The sequence below is a fragment of the Moschus berezovskii genome, chromosome 16 (genome assembly GCF_049115385.1).
Source record: "Moschus berezovskii isolate FMDL1 chromosome 16, NW_MosBer_1.0, whole genome shotgun sequence".
Taxonomy (NCBI): Eukaryota; Metazoa; Chordata; class Mammalia; order Artiodactyla; family Moschidae; genus Moschus; species Moschus berezovskii.
The window spans coordinates 6,301,156-6,319,969 of record NC_142475.1 but is presented as its reverse complement, the minus strand read 5'-3'; the positions used below and the strand labels follow the sequence as shown (position 1 = coordinate 6,319,969).

The window sequence follows — 18,814 nt, the reverse complement described above, 5'->3', positions numbered from 1 at the left end:
CTGGACCTTGGACATGCTAGACGCAAGCCAAGTGGAACCAAGAGCCTTAGCTTTTCGTTATCACTTGGCATGTTCATTCACAGAAATGTTGTAGCATTATTCTCACTTCATGTTGAATGAAGCCCAAGTTAGGTCTTACTGTAACAACAATTTTCAAAAGTAATCTAGGAATATTTGTTTAAATACTTAGGCTTTGGTCCCAAGTTCAATTCAGTCAGTTCAGTCACTCAGTAATGTCCGACTCTTTGTGACCCCATGGACTGCAGCACGCCAGTCCTCCCTGTCCATCACTAACACCCAGAGCTTGCTCAAACTCATGTCCATTGAGTTGATGATCCCATCCAACCATCTCATCCTCTGTTGTCCCCTTCTCCTCCAACCTTCAAGCTTTCCCAGCATCAGGGTCTTTTCAAATGAGTCAGTTCTTTGCATGAGGTGGCCAAAGTATTGGAGTTTCAGCTTCAGCATCAGTCCTTCCAATGACTATTCAGGACTGATCTCCTTTTGGATGGACTGGTTGGATCTCCTTTCAGTCCAAGGGACTCTCAAGAGTCTTCTCCAACACCACAGTTCAAAAGCATCACTTCTCCAGCGCTCAGCTTTCTTTATAGTCCAACTCTCACATCCATACATGACTACTGGAGAAACCATAGCTTTGAATAGATGGATCTTTGTTGGCAGAGTGATGGGATTCCAATTTAAATAGTCTGTGATGGAAAGAGACCTTGCACCAGTACTTTGTGAAACATTTCCCAATGGTTCTAATGCACAGTCTGAGTTGTTTATCAGTGCCCTGAATAAGCTGGAGGGCACAGCCTCTTTGACAGTATCTGCATGTTTTCATAGCACTCAAATTCCCGTAGGAAGATTCATATCAAGGATTTGTTTTTCAGTCGCTCAGACATGTCTGACTCTGCAGCTCCAAGGACTACAACACACCAGGCTTCCCTGCCCATCACCAACTCCTGGAGTTTACTCAAACCCATGTCCATTGAATCGGTGATGCCATCCAACCATCTCATCCTCTGTCGACCCCTACTCCTCCTGCCTTCAATCTTTCCCAGCATCAGTGTCTTTTCTAATGAGTCAGCTCTTCGCATCAGGTGACCAAGGTATTGGAGTTTCAGCTTCAACATCAGTCTTTCCAATGAATATACATGACTGATCTCCTTTAGGATGGACTGGTTGGAACTCCTTGCAGTCCAAGGGACTCTGAAGAGTCTTCTCCAACACCACAGTTCCATGCAACATTTCTTCAACACTCAAGCCTTCTTATGGTCCAAATCTCACATCCATAAATTAATACTGGAAAAACCATCACTTTTACTATGTGGACCTTTGTTGGCAAAGTATTGTCTCTGTTTTTTAATATGCTGTCTGGGTTTGTCATAGCCTTTCTTCCAAGGAGCAAGTATCTTTTAATTTCATGGATCCAGTCACCATCAGCAGTGATTTTGGAGCCCAATAAAGTCTGCCATGTTTTCCCTGTTTCCCCATCTATTTGCCATGAAGTAATGAGACTGGAAGGAAAATTATGACCAACCTAGATAGCATATTAAAAAGCAGAGACATTACTTTGCCAACAAAGGTCCATCTAGTCAAGGCTATGATTTTTCCCGTGGTCATGTATGGATGTGAGAGTTGGACTGTGAAGAAAGCTGATCGCCGAAGAATTGATGCTTTTGAACTGTGGTGCTGGAGAAGACTCTTGAGAGTCCCCTGGACTGCAAGGAGATCCAACCAGTCCATTCTAAAGGAGATCAGTCCTGGGTGTTCATTGGAAGGACTGATGCTAAAGCTGAAACTGCAATCCTTTGGCCACCTCATGCGATGAGTTGACTCACTGGAAAAGAGTCTGATGCTGGGAAAGGTGGGGGGCAGAAGGAGAAGGGGACAACAGAGAATAAGATGGCTGGATGGCATCACCGACTCGATGGACATGAGTTTGAGTGAACTCCGGGAGTTGGTGATGGACAGGGAGGCCTGGCGTGCTGTGGTTCATGGGGTCGTGGAGAGTCGGACACAACTGAGCGACTGGACGGAACTGAACTGAATGAAACTGGATGACATGATCTTAGTTTTTTGAATGTTGAGTTTTAAGCCAGATTTTTCACTCTTCTCTTTCAAGAGGCTCTTCAGTTCCTCTTCACTTTCTGCCATTAAAGTAGTATCATCTGTATATCTGAGGTTGTTGATATTTCTTCCAGAAAACTTGATTCCAGCTTATGATTCATCCACCTGACTTTTCACATAATGTACTCTGCATATAAGTTTAATAAGAAGGGTGACAATTACAGCCTTTACCTACTCTTTTCCCAATTTGGAACCAGTCTGTTTTTTCATGTCTGGTTCTAACTGTTACTTCTTGACCTGCCTACAAGTTTCTCAAGAGGCAGATAAAGTGGTCTGTTATTCCCATCTCTTTAAGAATTTTCCACAGATGGCTTTAGTATAGTCAGTGAAATAGAAATTCCAGAAAAACATCTGGAATTCTCTTCCTTTTTTACGATCCAATGGATGTTAGCAACTTGATCTCTGGTTCCTCTGCCTTTTCTAAATTCGGCTTGAACATCTTGAAGTTCTTGGTTCATGTACTGTTGAAGCTTAACTTGGATTTGAGCATTACATTGCTAGCATGTGAGATGAGTGCAATTGTGCGGTAGTTTGAGCATTCTTTGGCATTGCCTTTCTTTGGGATTGGAATGAAAATTGACCTTTTCCAGTCCTGTAGCCACTGCTGAGTTTCCAAATTTGCTGGCATATTGAGTGCAGCACTTTCGTAGTATCATCTTTCAGGATTTGAAATAACTCAACAGGAATTCCATCACCCCCAGTAACTTTGTTCATAGTGATGCTTCCTAACGCCAACTTGACTTTGAACTCCAGGATGTCTGGCTCTAGGTGGGTGATCACACCATCAGATTATCTGGGTCATGAAGATCTTTTTTGTACAGTTCTTCTGTGTATTCTTGCCACCTCTTCTTAATATCTTCTGCTTCTGTGAGGTCCCTACCATTTCTGCCCTTTATTGAGCCCATCTTTGCATGAGATGTTCCCTTGGTATCTCCAATTTTCTTGACGAGATCTCTGGTCTTTCCCATTCTATTTTTTTCCTTTATTTCTTTGCATTGATCACTTAGGAAGGTCTTCTTACCTCCCCTTGCTTTTCTTTGGAACTCTGCATTCAGATGTTATATCTTTCCTTTTCTCCTTTGCCTTTTGTTTCTCTTCTTTTCTCAATTATTTGTTAGGCCTCCTGAGACAACCATTTTGCCTTTTTGCATTTTTTTTCCCCTTGGGGATAGTTTGATCACCACCTCCTGTACAATGTCATGAACCTCTGTCCACAGTTCTTCAGACAATCTGTATATCAGATCTAGTCCCTTAAATCTATTTCTCACTTCCACTGTATAAATGTAACGGATTTGATTTAGGTCATAACGTAAATGGTCTAGTGGTTTTCCTTACTTTCTTCAATTTAAGTCTGAATTTGGCAATAAGGAGTTCATGGTCTGAGCAACAGTCAGCTCCTGGTCTTGTTTTTGCTAACTGAACAGAGCTTCTCCATTTTCAGCTGCAAAGAACATAATCAGTCTGATTTCGGTATGGACCGTCTGGTGATGTCCGTGTGTAGAGTCTTCTCTTGTGTTGTTGGAAGAGGGTGTTTGCTCTGACCAGTGGGTTCTCTTGGCAAACCTGTTAGCCTTTGCCCTGTTTCATTTTTAACTCCAGTGGGAGTGAATGGAGATCAACACTTTTCAAGCTTAGCTAACCTCCTGTTTCCATATCACTACTTTTCCTGCATTTTATAACTTTCTCCTTCTCAACACAGTATTTGCCCTTCTCTTTTCTCTGAAACCAGGATGATGCATGGAGTGTAGAAATCATACTAATAAGAGAATATATTAATACCAAAAGATAATATAAAATATTATCTTTATTACATATGTCCCCCTAAAGTATATGTAACATCAAACACAAATTTTTATAAAAGTCAAGAAAGACATTAACAGGGATGCAGGCCTCCTTGCAAATATTTGAATTCCCATCCTCCTAAAAACGTACATGTTTTATAAATGTATCTTTAACATAGATTTCTACAGTTCTCTGGATGCATTTCATTTCTTCTGTTACTATCATTATCTTAAACTTTTTTTTCCTTGGATATAAGCTAATGCAAAAATTCGTTGATTAAAGTCTATATATTTCTTGTTATTTAAAAATCTTTGAAGCAAGCAATGCTGTGAAATTTTATTAATTTGTTGTGGAGGTGATTATTGTTTAAATCTGCAGTCCACAGTAATAATCAGTGATCCCATGGATTGTAGCCTGTCAGACTCCTCTGTCCAGGGAATTCTCCAGACAAAGAATACTGTACTGGGTATCCATTTCCTTCTCCAAAGGATCTTCTCAACCCAGGGGTCAAGCCCAAGTCTCCCACATTGCAGGTAGATTCTTTACCATCTGAGTCACCAGGGAAGCTCAGTAATATGTTTTTCAATTAAAACACTCTTTCAATGTGTAAGTCTGAGTAGGATAATATTACTCTTTTTCTGAGTAAAAAAAAATCTGCAGTGCAGTCAATGTTCAGAGACAATTCCAAAGACACATTGCTGCTATTGGGTGGAATAACAATGCAAGTCCAAGTCTTCTGAATCAAAACTTAGTGTTTTTTTTTTAATGTGTCTATTTGATTTCCCATGTCTGTGAATATACCAAAAGCTTACCTTCTGTCTAGATGATCCACCAAAAAAAAAAAAAAAATGTTTAGATAATGGTCACAGCTCCAAACAGCGCTTTGTCTCCCTCTGGGCCTGCACTCACATTTCGCTCATGTAGAAAGGTTTCCCTATGTCTCTGCCATGTGTCCATTTATCCTCATTAGGGCAGCACTGCTCCAAGTCATTTTCATGGTTATATGAAGCATTTCTTCTCTTCTCGCCCATGACTGTCTTCCTTCACTGCTTAGCAAACGCCCTGGCATCAGTATTCTCACCAGCTGCCGCAGCAGAGGACGTGTCATCCCTCAGTCTGACTATTGTATCTGTCACAGGACATTTGAATTGAATGACTTACAAAGTGTTGCATATGACAATGATAACAGGTAAAGGTTATTGATGAATAATTTAATAGTGCAGGAAGTTAGTGTCTACCAAGATTCTTGTTTCCTCAATGATTCTATCCTGCCAAATGTCCTGTGAATTAACTGCAGCTCTCTTTCCATCAACTGGGCATATATGAGTTTATCACATTACATGAGGGACCAGTGTAAGCTAAGTGTAGAGGAGATTTATAATTTCTTAATATATATTATGTAATTTATTTTAATTCCATTTTAAGATATTTTATTGTTACTTCAGAGCAGATGGTTTTTCATAACCAAAAAACAGAGAAACATTTTGTATTTCTTAACAGTCACATGATTGTATTTATTACACATTTTTTATTTGCCTGATTTTGCTTTTACTATGAGATATGGATACTGAATTATATCAAATGCCTTTTCATCATCTGTAGATATCATCATATAGTTTCTCTTTGAGCTGCTAATATTATAAAATTTTAATAACAGCTTTTCTAACGAACCTTCTTTGTACTCATGAAATGAAGTCAACTTAACTGTAGTGTACCAATATGCTAATACACTATTGCTAACATTTTATTTTTTATGTATGCCTATATGTGGACTTCTCTGGTGGCTCAAGTAGTAAAGAAGCTGCTTGCAATGCAGGAGACCTGGATTCAATGCCTGGGTGTGGAAGATACCCTGGAGAACGGGATGGCAACCCACTCCAGTATTCTTGCCTAGAGAATCCCCATAGACAGAGGAGCCTAGCGGTCTACAGTTCATGGAGTTGCGAAGAGTCGGACACCACTGAGCAGCTAGCACTATTTCTCTGCCCGTGTGTGCTGTGCTTAGAACCCAGCTCTCCCGTGTTGCATGTGGATTATTCACCACCTGAGTCAGCAAGGAAGCCCAGGAATATGGAGTTGGTAGCCTTTCCCTCCTCCAGGGGATCTTCCCGACCCAGGAATCAAACCCGGGTCTCCTGCACCGCAGGCAGATTCTTTAGCAGCTGAGCCACAAGGGAAGCCCAAGAATACTGGAGTGGGTAGCCTATCCCTCCTCCAGGGGATCTTCCCAACCCAGGAATTGAACTGGGGTCTCCTGCATTGCAGGCAGATTCTTTACCAGCTGAGCTACCAGGGAAGCCCATGTATGCCTTATAGTCGTTAACTAAAAACTGATATTTCTTGTTTATGCTATTCTTGTGAAATCTTATTATACAGTCTTGGCAAATACACAACCCATATTCATTTTCTATACTCCAAAAATATTAAATTGCATAGAAAGTACCTTTTCTTAAAAAGAACATCTAGTCATATCACTGAGACTGAGTTTTTAATTTTTGCTTTTGTTCCTTTTTGGCTTCAAAAATACTTTTGAAGAGTTATTTTTACAACTCTTTTATTCATACCATAATTACTTTTTATTTATATCATCTTGAATAATTTTAGTAGTATGTAATTTTTAGAAAATGAACCAAAAACATCTAGATTATTCTTAAGTTATATGAAATATTCTCTCACAAATTATAATTTATTTAGTTCTCTCTGTATCATTTACTATATTCTCACTCCTAATAGTATTTTATCTTATTAAGATTACTATATAGGGATAGTTGTTTAATGAAAAAATTCAAGGAGCTGCACATATTTATTAGTCCCAGTCATCATATAACTAATTAAAATCCCTGCGGAATTATTGTAGGAACCAGCCTTCCTTACCATACCCACGGCCTTGGCTGACCTCTAACATGGGTACTGGGAAGGGGTCAAACACTCACTATTTGAGTTCCGCTTGTTCTTCCGTGCACTCACACGCATCTGCACACACGCGCACACATCCACACACACAAAGGCTTGCTTTCAAAGGAGGACATCATTACCTTTTCTCTTCCTCTTTGAAAAGTTTAGGCAGTCTGACTTTTTTCTGCAAGAATATTTTAGGATATTGCTTCATAAACACATTGTGCGCTGATAGAATATTGGTTCGGCTTAAAAGAGAGAGAGAGAGAAATTATTATAAGTGCCATAAGACGTCTGAAGGAAAGATTTTAAACTCAATATATACAGCTTAATTCTATACTATTTAGTCTAAAAAAGCAAATGACAAAAATATGAAGCATAAACATTTTATGCTTAAAAAATATCCACTATAAAAATTGTAGTGTGCTTCACTGAGAAATATTTTTAGAATATCAAATTTAGGGTAATGCTAATTGTCAAAAAATTAATTTTTAGCTGAGTCTTCTTAAAATTTTTATTTCTGTAATTGATTAAAGTGCTTGTAAAATATACCACATAATTAAAATTCCCCCAAGATGATTCATACACATTTTTCAAAGTATAGTTATCTGAATCTTTGCAATTATTTATGAAAATCTCATGTGCTGTTGTTTTAGGATCGGAATAAAGATGTTTTCAAGCAATATTTCAGGATTTCTGAAATCCAAACGACTGGAATCATCTGAGGTGTTTTTTAAGTATGGATTTCTGATCCTTTTCCTAATGAAGCAAGATCTCCAAAGGTAGAGTCTGGGTAGTCTTCTCTGTTTTAAATATTAACCTCCAGGTGATTCCTACTTACAATCAGGTTTCAATCCAGTGAAAATATTTTAAAATGTGAGTAACAAGATCTAATGAAATATAGCAAATTGTCAGTTTTAGGTAATGACACTTGTTTCTGAAAAGTCTGCTTCATTCAATTTTTAACTGATAACATCATGAAAATTTGGTCAGATTTTTAGAATGCTGAGTGTTCATCTTGACAGCTTGTATCAACAATTATCAAAAATAATCATACTCAAAACTGAACATTGACAAACGCCTTAGTCAATATTTCCCTTATGACATTGAATATAAAAGTCTTCGAGATTTCCTTGTTTCATTGTCAATGCAAATAATAACACCACACTTTGGAATACTTACAGCATCTTTTTTCTCTTGGCCTGAGTTCATGAAATACCATGTTAATTCTTTACACAAAACAGAGTATATACCTTAAGAATCCTATTTAATTTAATTTAACTGATTCAAAAATGCAGTGTGTGATTTACATGACATTAGAAATTTTCATCCCTACTCAGACACTGTAGAGATACACTGACCAAGAATCTACTGTTTCTCTAAACTCCAATCACTGAAACCATTGGAAAATTTCCTAAGATCTTTCTTTTTTTTTTCTATCTGGAACATACATTTTGCAATCAACTGTTTTAAAGATCTAACTGTTATATATCTGTTATTTGTTATATGACAAACATTTTGCTAAGGTCTTTACATTATTTTCCTCTGATTCTATATTTATATAACCTGAAAAGATTGGTATTCTTTAATCCCCACTTACACATATACTACAAAAGTAATTTGTACAAAAGTAATTTGCCTAACTCATTTAACTAGGAAATAGAGGATAAAGGGTACATATGATAACTAAATTGACTTCTAGTGGGTCTGAGAGGATTGAGGAAGAGTAGACATACATTGGCATGATTATGATTTATTTCTACATTGGTTTTTTGATAAAAGATTTCCAAGGATAATTTTGAATTAAAATTTGATTTCCTGGAGAAACTCTGGCTTTACATCCTGACTCTTCCAAAATAAGTCCACAGTATTTAAAAAGAATAACAACTCTATTCAATTATGACAACTGCAGTCATTATATTTCATTGTAATGAATATTTGCTAAACAACTTGTAGAGTAAGTGCTATAATTCTGCTCAGAAATTCAAGATATTAAAGGAAAAATAAAGCATACTTTATTTCATAAAAAAAAAACCATTCTCTTAAACTTTTGGATATGCTTCCCTCCTAAATAATAAACATGTCAGTTCTTACTATGTGTCAAGGCATTATTCTAGGCAGTTTGCATGTATCCGATCATTTAATTCTTATACAATTTTATTAACTAATACTTCTACTGTCATCTACATTTTCTAGACTACAAAACTGAGGGCCAAAGAGCACAAAATCATAATCTTTTTATTATTTTACATGGAGCCAGTGTTCCAGGACTTGGAACCTTATTCCAATTGGTAATTTAGATAAATCATCTTTGGAGTGGCTAAGAAATTTATATCAAAGTGCTAAGACATTCACTTTTGTTCTTTTCTATGTATGACTAAGATGTTTGCTTCATGTAACCCTTGAGAGTTTTCAAAGTGTGGTGGCTGGTTTACATGTAACTGGTGTTTATCATTTGTGTCTCCAAAGTAAAGTTCCCAAGAAGTGAAAGATGTGAAAGGTTAAAATGGAAGCGTTAAATGCTAGAGTAAGTTTTCAGAATGAGGCCCTAAGTGCCAAATAATGCTCTGATGGATGTTCCATATCACAAAATTCAGTCTACTCCTATTTTTGAGTTTCTTGTTGAAAAAAAATCATACGATCCTATGTGTTTAGTCAGAATGCATTTTTGTTTAAAACCGTGTGAAATTTGTACATGAAGGCATGTGAATGTGGATAAGAGAAGTAGATTTGAAGAAACATGAAATAAATATAATTAGAAACCCAAGGACAAAGAAAGATTTAGAACTATAGTAGGGTTGGAGAGTAGACCATGGATCCAAATAACAATTTGAGCACTGTCCAGAAGATACTTATATTTTCCCAGGGTGTGAGTAAACACTGCCTATGAATAAAATTTGTCTTTTCACTGAAGTTAATCTGCAAGGAAATTCACCTACAAGGAAAAAACTCCAACTACTTCAAGAAGATAAAGAAAAGATACATGAGAAAACCTACAGCTTTAGGAGATCAATCAAGATTGTGGAGTAAGAGGATATGCAGCTTATCTCCCCCACTCAAACACACCAAAAATATATGTATATGAAACACATGAAAAGATGCTCAGCATCGCTCATTATTAGAGAAACGCAAATCAAAACCACAGTGAGGTACCACCTCACACCCGTCAGAATGGCCATCATCAAAAAGTCTACAAATAATAAATCCTGGAGAGTACGGAAGAGGGAACGCTCTTGCATTGTTGGTGGGAATGCAAATTGATACAGCCACTATGAAAGATGGTATGGAGATTCCTTAAAAAACTAGGAATAAAGCCACCATATGACCCAGCAATCCCACTCCTAGGCATACACCCTGAGGAAACCAGGGTTGAAAAATTCTCATGTATCCCATTGTTCATTGCAGGACTATTTACAATAGCTAGAACATGGAGCATGTCCATCAACAGATGAATGGATAAAGAAGTTGTGGCACATACACACAATGGAATATTATTCATCCATAAAAAGGAATTCACTGGAGTCAGTTCTGAGGAGGTGGATGAACCTAGAACTTATTATGCAGAGTGAAATGAGTCAGATAGAGAAAGATAAATATCATATTCTAACTCACATATACGGAATCTAGAAAAATGGTTCTGAAGAATTTATTTACAGGCGAGCAATAGTGAAAGAGGAGAGTGAAAATGTTGGCTTGAAGCTCAACATTCAGAAAATGAAGATCATGGCATCTGGTCCCATCACTTCATGGGAAATAGATGGGGAAACAGTGGAAACAGTGTCAGACTTTATTTTTGGGGGCTCCAAAATCACTGCAGATGCTGATTGCAGCCATGAAGTTAAAAGACGCTTCCTCACTCCAATACTTTGGCCACCTCATGCGATGAGTTGACTCACTGGAAAAGACTCTGATGCTGGGAAAGGTTGGGGGCGGGAGGAGAAGGGGACGACAGAGAATGAGATGGCTGGATGGCATCACCAACTCTATGGACATGAGTTTGAGTGAACTCCGGGAGTTGGTGATAGACAGGGAGGCCTGGCGTGTTGTGATTCATGGGGTCGCGGAGAGTCGGACAGGACTGAGTGACTGAACTGACTGACTGACTGACTGACTCCTTGGAAGGAAAGTTATGACCAGCTTAGATAGCATATTAAAAAGCAGAGACATTACTTTGCCAACAAAGGTCCGTCTAGTCAAGGCTATGGTTTTTCCCGTGGTCACGTATGGATGTGAGAGTTGGACTGTGAAGAAAGCTGATCGCCGAAGAATTGATGCTTTTGAACTGTGGTGTTGGAGAAGACTCTTGAGAGTCCCTTGGACTGCAAGGAGATCCAACCAGTCCATTCTAAAGGAGATCAGTCCTGGGTGTTCATTGGAAGGACTGATGCTAAAGCTGAAACTCTAATACTTTGGCCACCTCATGCAAAGAGTTGACTCAATGGAAAAAAAGTCTGATGCTGGGAGGGATTGGGGGCAGGAGGAGAAGGGGACGACAGAGAATGAGATGGCTAGATGGCAACACCGACTCGATGGACATGAGTTTGAGTGAACTCCGGCTTTGGTGATGGACAGGGAGGCCTGGCGTGCTGTGGTTCATGGGGTCTCAAAGAGTCGGACACGACTGAGGGACTGAACTGAACTGAACTGAACTGAATGGATAAACAAACATAGAGCACAAACAGACTACGGACGTGGGAAAGGGGAGGAGAGGGTGAGATGTATGGAAAGAGTAATGTGGAAACTTGCCTTACCGTATGTAAAATAGATGGCCAAAAGGAATTTGCTTTTTGACTCAGGAAACTCAAACGGGGCTCTGGATCAACTTAGAGGGGTGGGATGGGGAGGGAGATGGGAGGGAAGTTCAAAATGGAGGGGAAATATGTATACCTATGGCTGATTCATGTTGAGGTTTGACTGAAAACAGCAAAATTATGTAAAGCAATTATCCTTAAATAAATAAATTAATTAAAAATAAAGAATCATACACAAAATATATGTATATGAAGAACAATCCTCACTGAAAACTAACTAGAAGCTGGCAGAAGGAACCCTGTTCAACCAAGGCTGTAAGAAATATGCACACATAATCAGGTGGAAAGGGAAGGAAAACGATTAGGTCAGACTGTGCCCCAGGAAAGGACTCAGAGGAAAAGGGAGACAACAAGGGAGACACCCACTCTGGGTGTGGGTATCTCAGCCCAGAGGTCCTCCATGGGAAACAGGAGCCTCCTTGGCTCACTGGAGGACTGCTGAAGCTAAAAGGTGGGCTGTGGAAAACCTGGACTCCATTCATGCAGAAAAGCCAGTTGGCCAACTCTAACCCAAACCTAACCCCATGGTTACACCCTGGCTTGCGTCTCATTCCTAGCCAAGCAAACACGCATTCTTCCTCCATCAGTGACACAGTGTGGCACAGGACCTGGGGAGGCCAAGGGCAGGGGAAGAAGTGAATATGGGAGGCAGAGGCCACAGGGTACCAGGAAGAGTCTGGGTGGGGTGGCAGTGACCCCTGTTTGCACTTACTAAAGCAGTGCATCAGACGCAGCCTAGATCTCTGACAGCAGCTCACGCCTTACCCACCAGTGTATACTGAGAGCTTACATGGGCTCTCCTCTACTTGTGGGATAGCTCCATAGCAGAGTGGGAGTGGAGGCTGGGGCAGTGATTACCTGTGAGGGACAAAGGGGCCTTGAACTGAAAGCTACATCTAAGTGCAGCAAGAGGAGCAATTGCAAGTGTCTGGATAGTAGCGCATCAGAGACACCTTGGAGCTCTGCTTGAGGCCAGCACGAGTCCCCGTTGCTTCAACATGACCTCCTCTGGGACTAGAGGTCCGGTGAAAGGGAGAGGGTGAAACAACACACTTGAAGGCAACAGAGCCATCTGGGGCCTGAACCACAAGGCTCCTGCTCCGGAAACTTGAGATCAGATCGCATTCCCATTGGATGATGATGGTGACTGAGAAGCAGGGGATCCCACCTCATAACCCCCTGCATCTCAGGCGCCTCTGTCCCCATCACATCCCCTACCAAAGTCAGAGCTGATAGAACACCCTGAAGAAAGCCGCAACTTGCATCCATGTAAATCCAACTCCTTTACCCAAGGCACTGGGTATGTGAAGTCTGTACAGGTGTGCCCCATTCAATAGCAATCCTTCAAGACCACAAGAGGTAACTGTTTCCCATACAATCATAGGGGCAGAGAAAGTCAAGAAAAATGAAAAGGCAGAGGAACTGACCTCATTTGAAAGAACAAGGAAAAACACTTGAAAAAATAAATGAAACAGACATAAACAATTTACCAGGAAAGAATTCAAATCATTGATAATAAAAATAGTAGCTTAATTAGGGTAAAAAAATTATATACTCAGTCAGAATGTTAATGTGGAACTAGAAAATATAAGAAAAGACCCAATTCACTAGCTGAAATAATACACTAGAAGGAATGAATAGCAGACTAAGTTATACAGAAGAACACATAAGTGATCTGTAAGACAAAACAAAGGAAATCATACAGTAAGAGTAGCAAAAATAAAAATTATGAAAAAAAATGTAAGAGGTTCCTGTGATAACGTTAAGCATACTGACATTTTCATAATAGCAGTTCCAGAAGATGATGAGAGAAGCGGATCAATAAAGTATTTGAAAAAATAATGGCTGAAATTTCCAAAACCTGAAGAAGGAAATAGATATCCAGACACCAGAAGTGTAGAGGGTGATGAACCCAAGATGAACCCAAGCAGACCAACACCAAGGTACACTGTCATTAAAGATCAGAGGGGTAATAAATAAAGTGGAGAACCAACTCTCAAAAAAAAAACAAAAACAAAAGATTAATGAAACCAAGAGTTCGTTTTAAGATAAACAAAATTGTTAAGATTTAGCAAGGCTCTTCAAGAATAAAAGAGAAAGATCAAAATAAACAAGATAAGTAATAAAGAGGCGAAATCACAACCAATATAACACAGATATGAAAATCATAAGAAAATATTATGAAAAGCTACTGCTGCTGCTGCTGCTAAGTCACTTCAGTCGTGTCCGACTCTGTGTGACCCCCATAGACGGAAGCCCACCAGGCTCCTCCTTCATAGCAACAAACTGGACAACCTGGAAAAATCTGACAAATTTCTAGAAGCATACCATCTTCCAAGACTAAATCAGGAAGAAATAAACAATCTGAACAGATCAACCATTAGCTGTGAAACTGAATCTGTAATCCAAAAGTTTCAGAAAACAGAAATACTTACCTGGATGCCTTCACAGCAGAACTCTACCAAACATATAAAGAAAAGCTAATTCCTGTCCCTCTCAAGCTGCCCCAAAAAAGAAAGGGAAGGGAACACTCCCCATTCTGTGAGGCCACGATTACCCTGATTCCAAAACTAGACAAAGATAATCCCCCCCAAAATTATAGGCCATTCTCTCCAATTAATATGGATACAAAAACCCTCAACAAAATATTAGCAAACTGAATCTAACAATATATAAAAAGGATCATACAGTATGATCAAGTTGGACTTACTCCAGGGATGCGAGGTTAGTTCAATATTCACAAGTAATCAATGTGATAGAGCACACTGACAAAACGAAGAATAAAACTCACATGACCATATCAAATGACACAGAAAAAGCATTCAACAAAATTCAATGTACATTCACGATAAAAGCTCTCATTAACATAGACATAGAGAACATACTTCAAAATAATAAAGGCCATTCAGAACAAACCTACAGGTAACATTATACTCAAAGGTGAAAAGCTAAAACCCGCTCTGATAAAATCAGGGACAAGAAAAGGATGCCAACTCTCATCACTTTTATTTGACATATTAATAGAATCGGAAGCTCTAATCACAACAATCAGATAAGAAAAAGAAACAAATGGAGTCCAAACTGGAAAGGAAGAAGTTGAAATGTCCCTATTTTCAGACATCATGATACTTTACATACGAAACCCTAAAGTCCCCACCAAAAAATTATAGAACTAAAAAAATATGAATTCAGAAAAGTTGCAGGATGCAAGTTTAAATAAAATAATATGAAAAATAAATAAATAAAATAATATGCTACTTTTCTATACACTAATAATAAACTACCAGAAAGATAAAGTTAAAAAATCCCTATAAAATCTCATCAAAATAAAACATCTAGGAATAAACATAATTAAGGAGGTGAAAGAACCGCACTCTAAAAATTATAAAACATGATAAAGGAAATTGAAGATTATACAAAGACTTGTAAATATGTCCCATTCTCTTACAATGGAAAAATTAACATTGCTAAAATGGCCACACTACCCAAGTTAGTTCATTCACTCAGTCGTGTCTGATTCTTTGAAACCCTATGGACTGCAACACACCAGGCCTCCCTGTCCATCACCAACTCCCGGAGTTTACTCAAGCTTATGTTCATTGAGTCGGTGATGGCATCCAACCATCTCTTTTTGGTATAGTTCTTTTCTTGTACAGTTCTTCTATGAATTCTGTGTATATTACCCAAAGTAGTCCACATATTTAATGCAATATTTATGAAAATGCCCATGACATTTTTCACAGAACTAGAATAATTCTAAAATGCATAGGAAGCCACAAAACCCCCAATAGCCAAAGCAATCTTAAAACAAACAAAAAAAGTTGGGATTATGACCCTCCCAGACTTCTGACCATCCTACAAATCTACAGTAATCAAAACAGCATGATGTGGGCACAGAAAACAGACATCAAGGTCCATGGAACAGAACCGAGAGACCAGAAATAAACCCAAGCACCTCTGACCAATTAACCCTCACCAAATGATGCAAGAATAAGCAGTAGAGAACAGAGAGCCTCTTCAACAAGTGACGCTGCAAAACCTAGAGAGCCACGTGGGGTGAAGTGAGAGTAGCACACACATGCAAACAAGTGACGCTGCAAAACCCAGAGAGCCACGTGGGGTGAAGAGAGAGAAGCACACACATGCAAACAAGTGACGCCACAAAACCTAGAGAGCCACGTGGGGTGAAGTGAGAGTAGCACACACATGCAAACAAGCTCAGACGGACTGAATGCCTAAATGTAGGATCTGAAACCACAAAACTCCCTGAGACAATACAGGCAGAATACTGTAAATCATGGCAATAGTTTTTGGGTCTCTCTCCTAAGAAGAGGTGGCAACAATACATAGAAGAACCATACAAAAAAGATCTTCATGACCCAGATAATCACGAAGGTGTGATCACTCACCTAGAGCCAGACATCTTGGAATGTGAGGTCAAGTGGGCCTTAGGAAGGATCACTACGAACAAAGCTAGTGGAGGTGATGGAATTCCAGCTGAGCTATTTCAAATCCTGAAAGATGATGCTGTGAAAGTGCTGCACTCAATATGCCAGCAAATTTGGAAAACTCAACAGTGGCCACAGGACTGGAAAAGGTCAGTTTTCATTCCAATCCCAAAGAAAGGCAATGCCAAAGAATGCTCAAACTACCGCACAATTGCACTCATCTCACACGCTAGTGAAGTAATGCTCAAAATTCTCCAAGCCAGATTTCAACAGTATATGAACTGTGAATTTCCAGATGTTCAAGCTGGATTTAGAGAAGTCAGAAGAAACGGAGATCAAATGGCCAACATCTGTTGGATTATAGAAAAAGCAAGAGAGTGCCAGGAAAACATCTATTTCTGCTTTATTGACTATGCCAAAGCCTTTGACTGTGTGGATCACCACAAACTGTGTAAAATTCTAACAAAGATGGGAATACCAGACCACCTGACCTGCCTTTGAGAAATCTGTATGCAGGTCAGGAAGCAACAGTCAGAGCTGGACATGGAACAACAGACTGGTTCCAAATAGGAAAAGGAGTAGGTCAAGGCTGTATACAGTCACCCTGCTTATTTAAGTTATATGCAGAATACATCATGAGGAACGCTGGACTGGAAGAAGCATAAATGGAATCAAGATTACCAGGAGAAATATCAATAGCCTCAGATATGCAGATGACACCACCCTTATGGCAGAAAGTGAAGAGGAACTAAAAAGCCTCTTGATGAAAGTGAAAGAGGAGAGTGAAAAAGTTGGCTTAAAGCTCAACATTCAGAACACTAAGGCATCCGGTCCCATCACTTCATGGCAAATAGATGGGGAAACAGTGGAAACAGTGACAGACTTTATTTTCTTGGGCTCCAAAATCACTGTGGATGGTAACTGCAGCCATGAAATTAAAAGACACTTACTCCTTGGAAGGAAAGTTATGACCAACCTAGACAGCATATTAAAAAGCAGAGACATTACATACCTTTGTTGGTCTGTCTAGTCAAAGCTATGGTTTTTCCAGTAGTCATGTACAGATCTGAGAGCTGAAGAATTGATGCTTTTGAACTGTGGTGATGGGGAAGACTCTTGAGAGTCCCTTGGACTGCAAGGAGATCCAACCAGCCCATCATAAAGGAAATCAGTCCTGAATATTCATTGGAAGGACAGATGCCAAAGCTGAAATTCCAATACTTTGGCCACCTCATGCGAAGAGCTGACTCATTTGAAAAGACCCTGATGCTGGGAAACATTGAGGGCTGGAGGAAAAGGGGATGACAGAAGATGAGATGGTTTGATGGCATCACCGACTCAATGGACATGAGTTTGAGTAATCTCCAGGAGTTGGTGATGGACAGGGAGGCCTGGCATGCTGCACTCCACGGGGTTTTAAAGAGTCAGACATGACTGAGCAACTGAACTGAACTGAACTCCTAAGCCAACAGAAATAAAAGCAAAAATAAACAAATGTGACTTAATTAAGCTTAAAATCCTTTGCAGAGCAAAATATGCTGTCAACAATACAAAAAGACAGCAAACAGAGTTGGAGATTCTATTTACAAATGACATGAGCAACCTGGGTATAAAATCCAAAATATGTAAACAGCTTGTAAGAGTCAGTATCAAAAAACAAACAAACAACCCAATTTATAATGGGAAATAGTCCTGAATAGTTATTTTTCCACAGAAGACGTTCAGATGGCTAACAGACACATGAAAATGTTATCAAAATCTAATTTTAGAGAAATGCAAATTTAAACTACAATGAGGTATCACCTTGCACCTGTTTAAATAGCTGTAATCAAAAAAATTTAAAAAGTACATGTTACTGAGGATATGAAGAAAAGGGAACACTTGTACAGTGTTGGTGGGAAAATAAATTGGTAAGGCAACTATGTAAAAAACTATAGAATTCCCTCAAAAAGTTAGAACTATAACTACCATATTATCCAGCAATTCCACTGCTGGGAATACATCTGTAAAAAAATATAAGCACTAATTTGGAAAGATACATGCCTCTGAAAGTTAATAGCACTATTTACAATAAATAAGTTATGGGAGCAACCCAAGAGTCCATCAATAAATGAATGGATAAAAAAGATATGGTGTATACATATATATGAATATTACTCCTCAGAAGCCTCTTAAGAGTCCCTTGGACAGCAAGGTAATTAGACCAGTCAATCCTAGAGGAAATCAATCCTGAATATTCATTGGAAGGACTGATGCTGAAGCTGGAAATCCAATACCTTGGCCACCTGATACAAAGTGCAGATTCATTGAAAGACTCTGATGCTGGGAAAGATTGAGGGCAAGAGGAGAAGGGGGCAACAAAGAATGAGATGGTTGGATGGCATCGCTGACTTGATGGACTTGAGTTTGAGCAAATGCCAGGAGATAGTGAATGACTGGGAAGCCTGGCATGTCGCTGTCCATGGAGCAGGAAGGAGGAAGGTGGGGCACAAAGAATCCAACATGACTGAACAGTAACAAATATGAAAACAAAATTCTGCCTTTTGCAGCAATGTAGATGGACCTAGAAAATACTCTGCCTAGTGAAATGTCAGGCAAAGACAAATACTGTGTATTTTGCACAGTATTTGCGGAAACAAAAAAGTAAAAAGAATGAATTCAGCACAACAGATTCAGAGATATATATAAAAAAAAAAATTCTTGGTTATCAGTAAGAAGAAAGAAGTGAAGAGGGCCAAGATAGGG

General features: G+C 39.1%; 1 protein-coding gene across 1 annotated transcript in view; it reads right to left on the bottom strand.

Moving 5' to 3' along the window:
• The window catches only part of CNBD1 (cyclic nucleotide binding domain containing 1), a 500,682-nt gene that overhangs the window by 434,710 nt on the left and 47,158 nt on the right, over window positions 1–18,814 (bottom strand). The window contains exon 3 of the mRNA XM_088844600.1: window positions 6,951–7,058. Within this exon, the coding sequence (XP_088700726.1) occupies window positions 6,951–7,058 (108 nt within the window). The remainder of the gene's footprint in view (window positions 1–6,950; window positions 7,059–18,814) is intronic.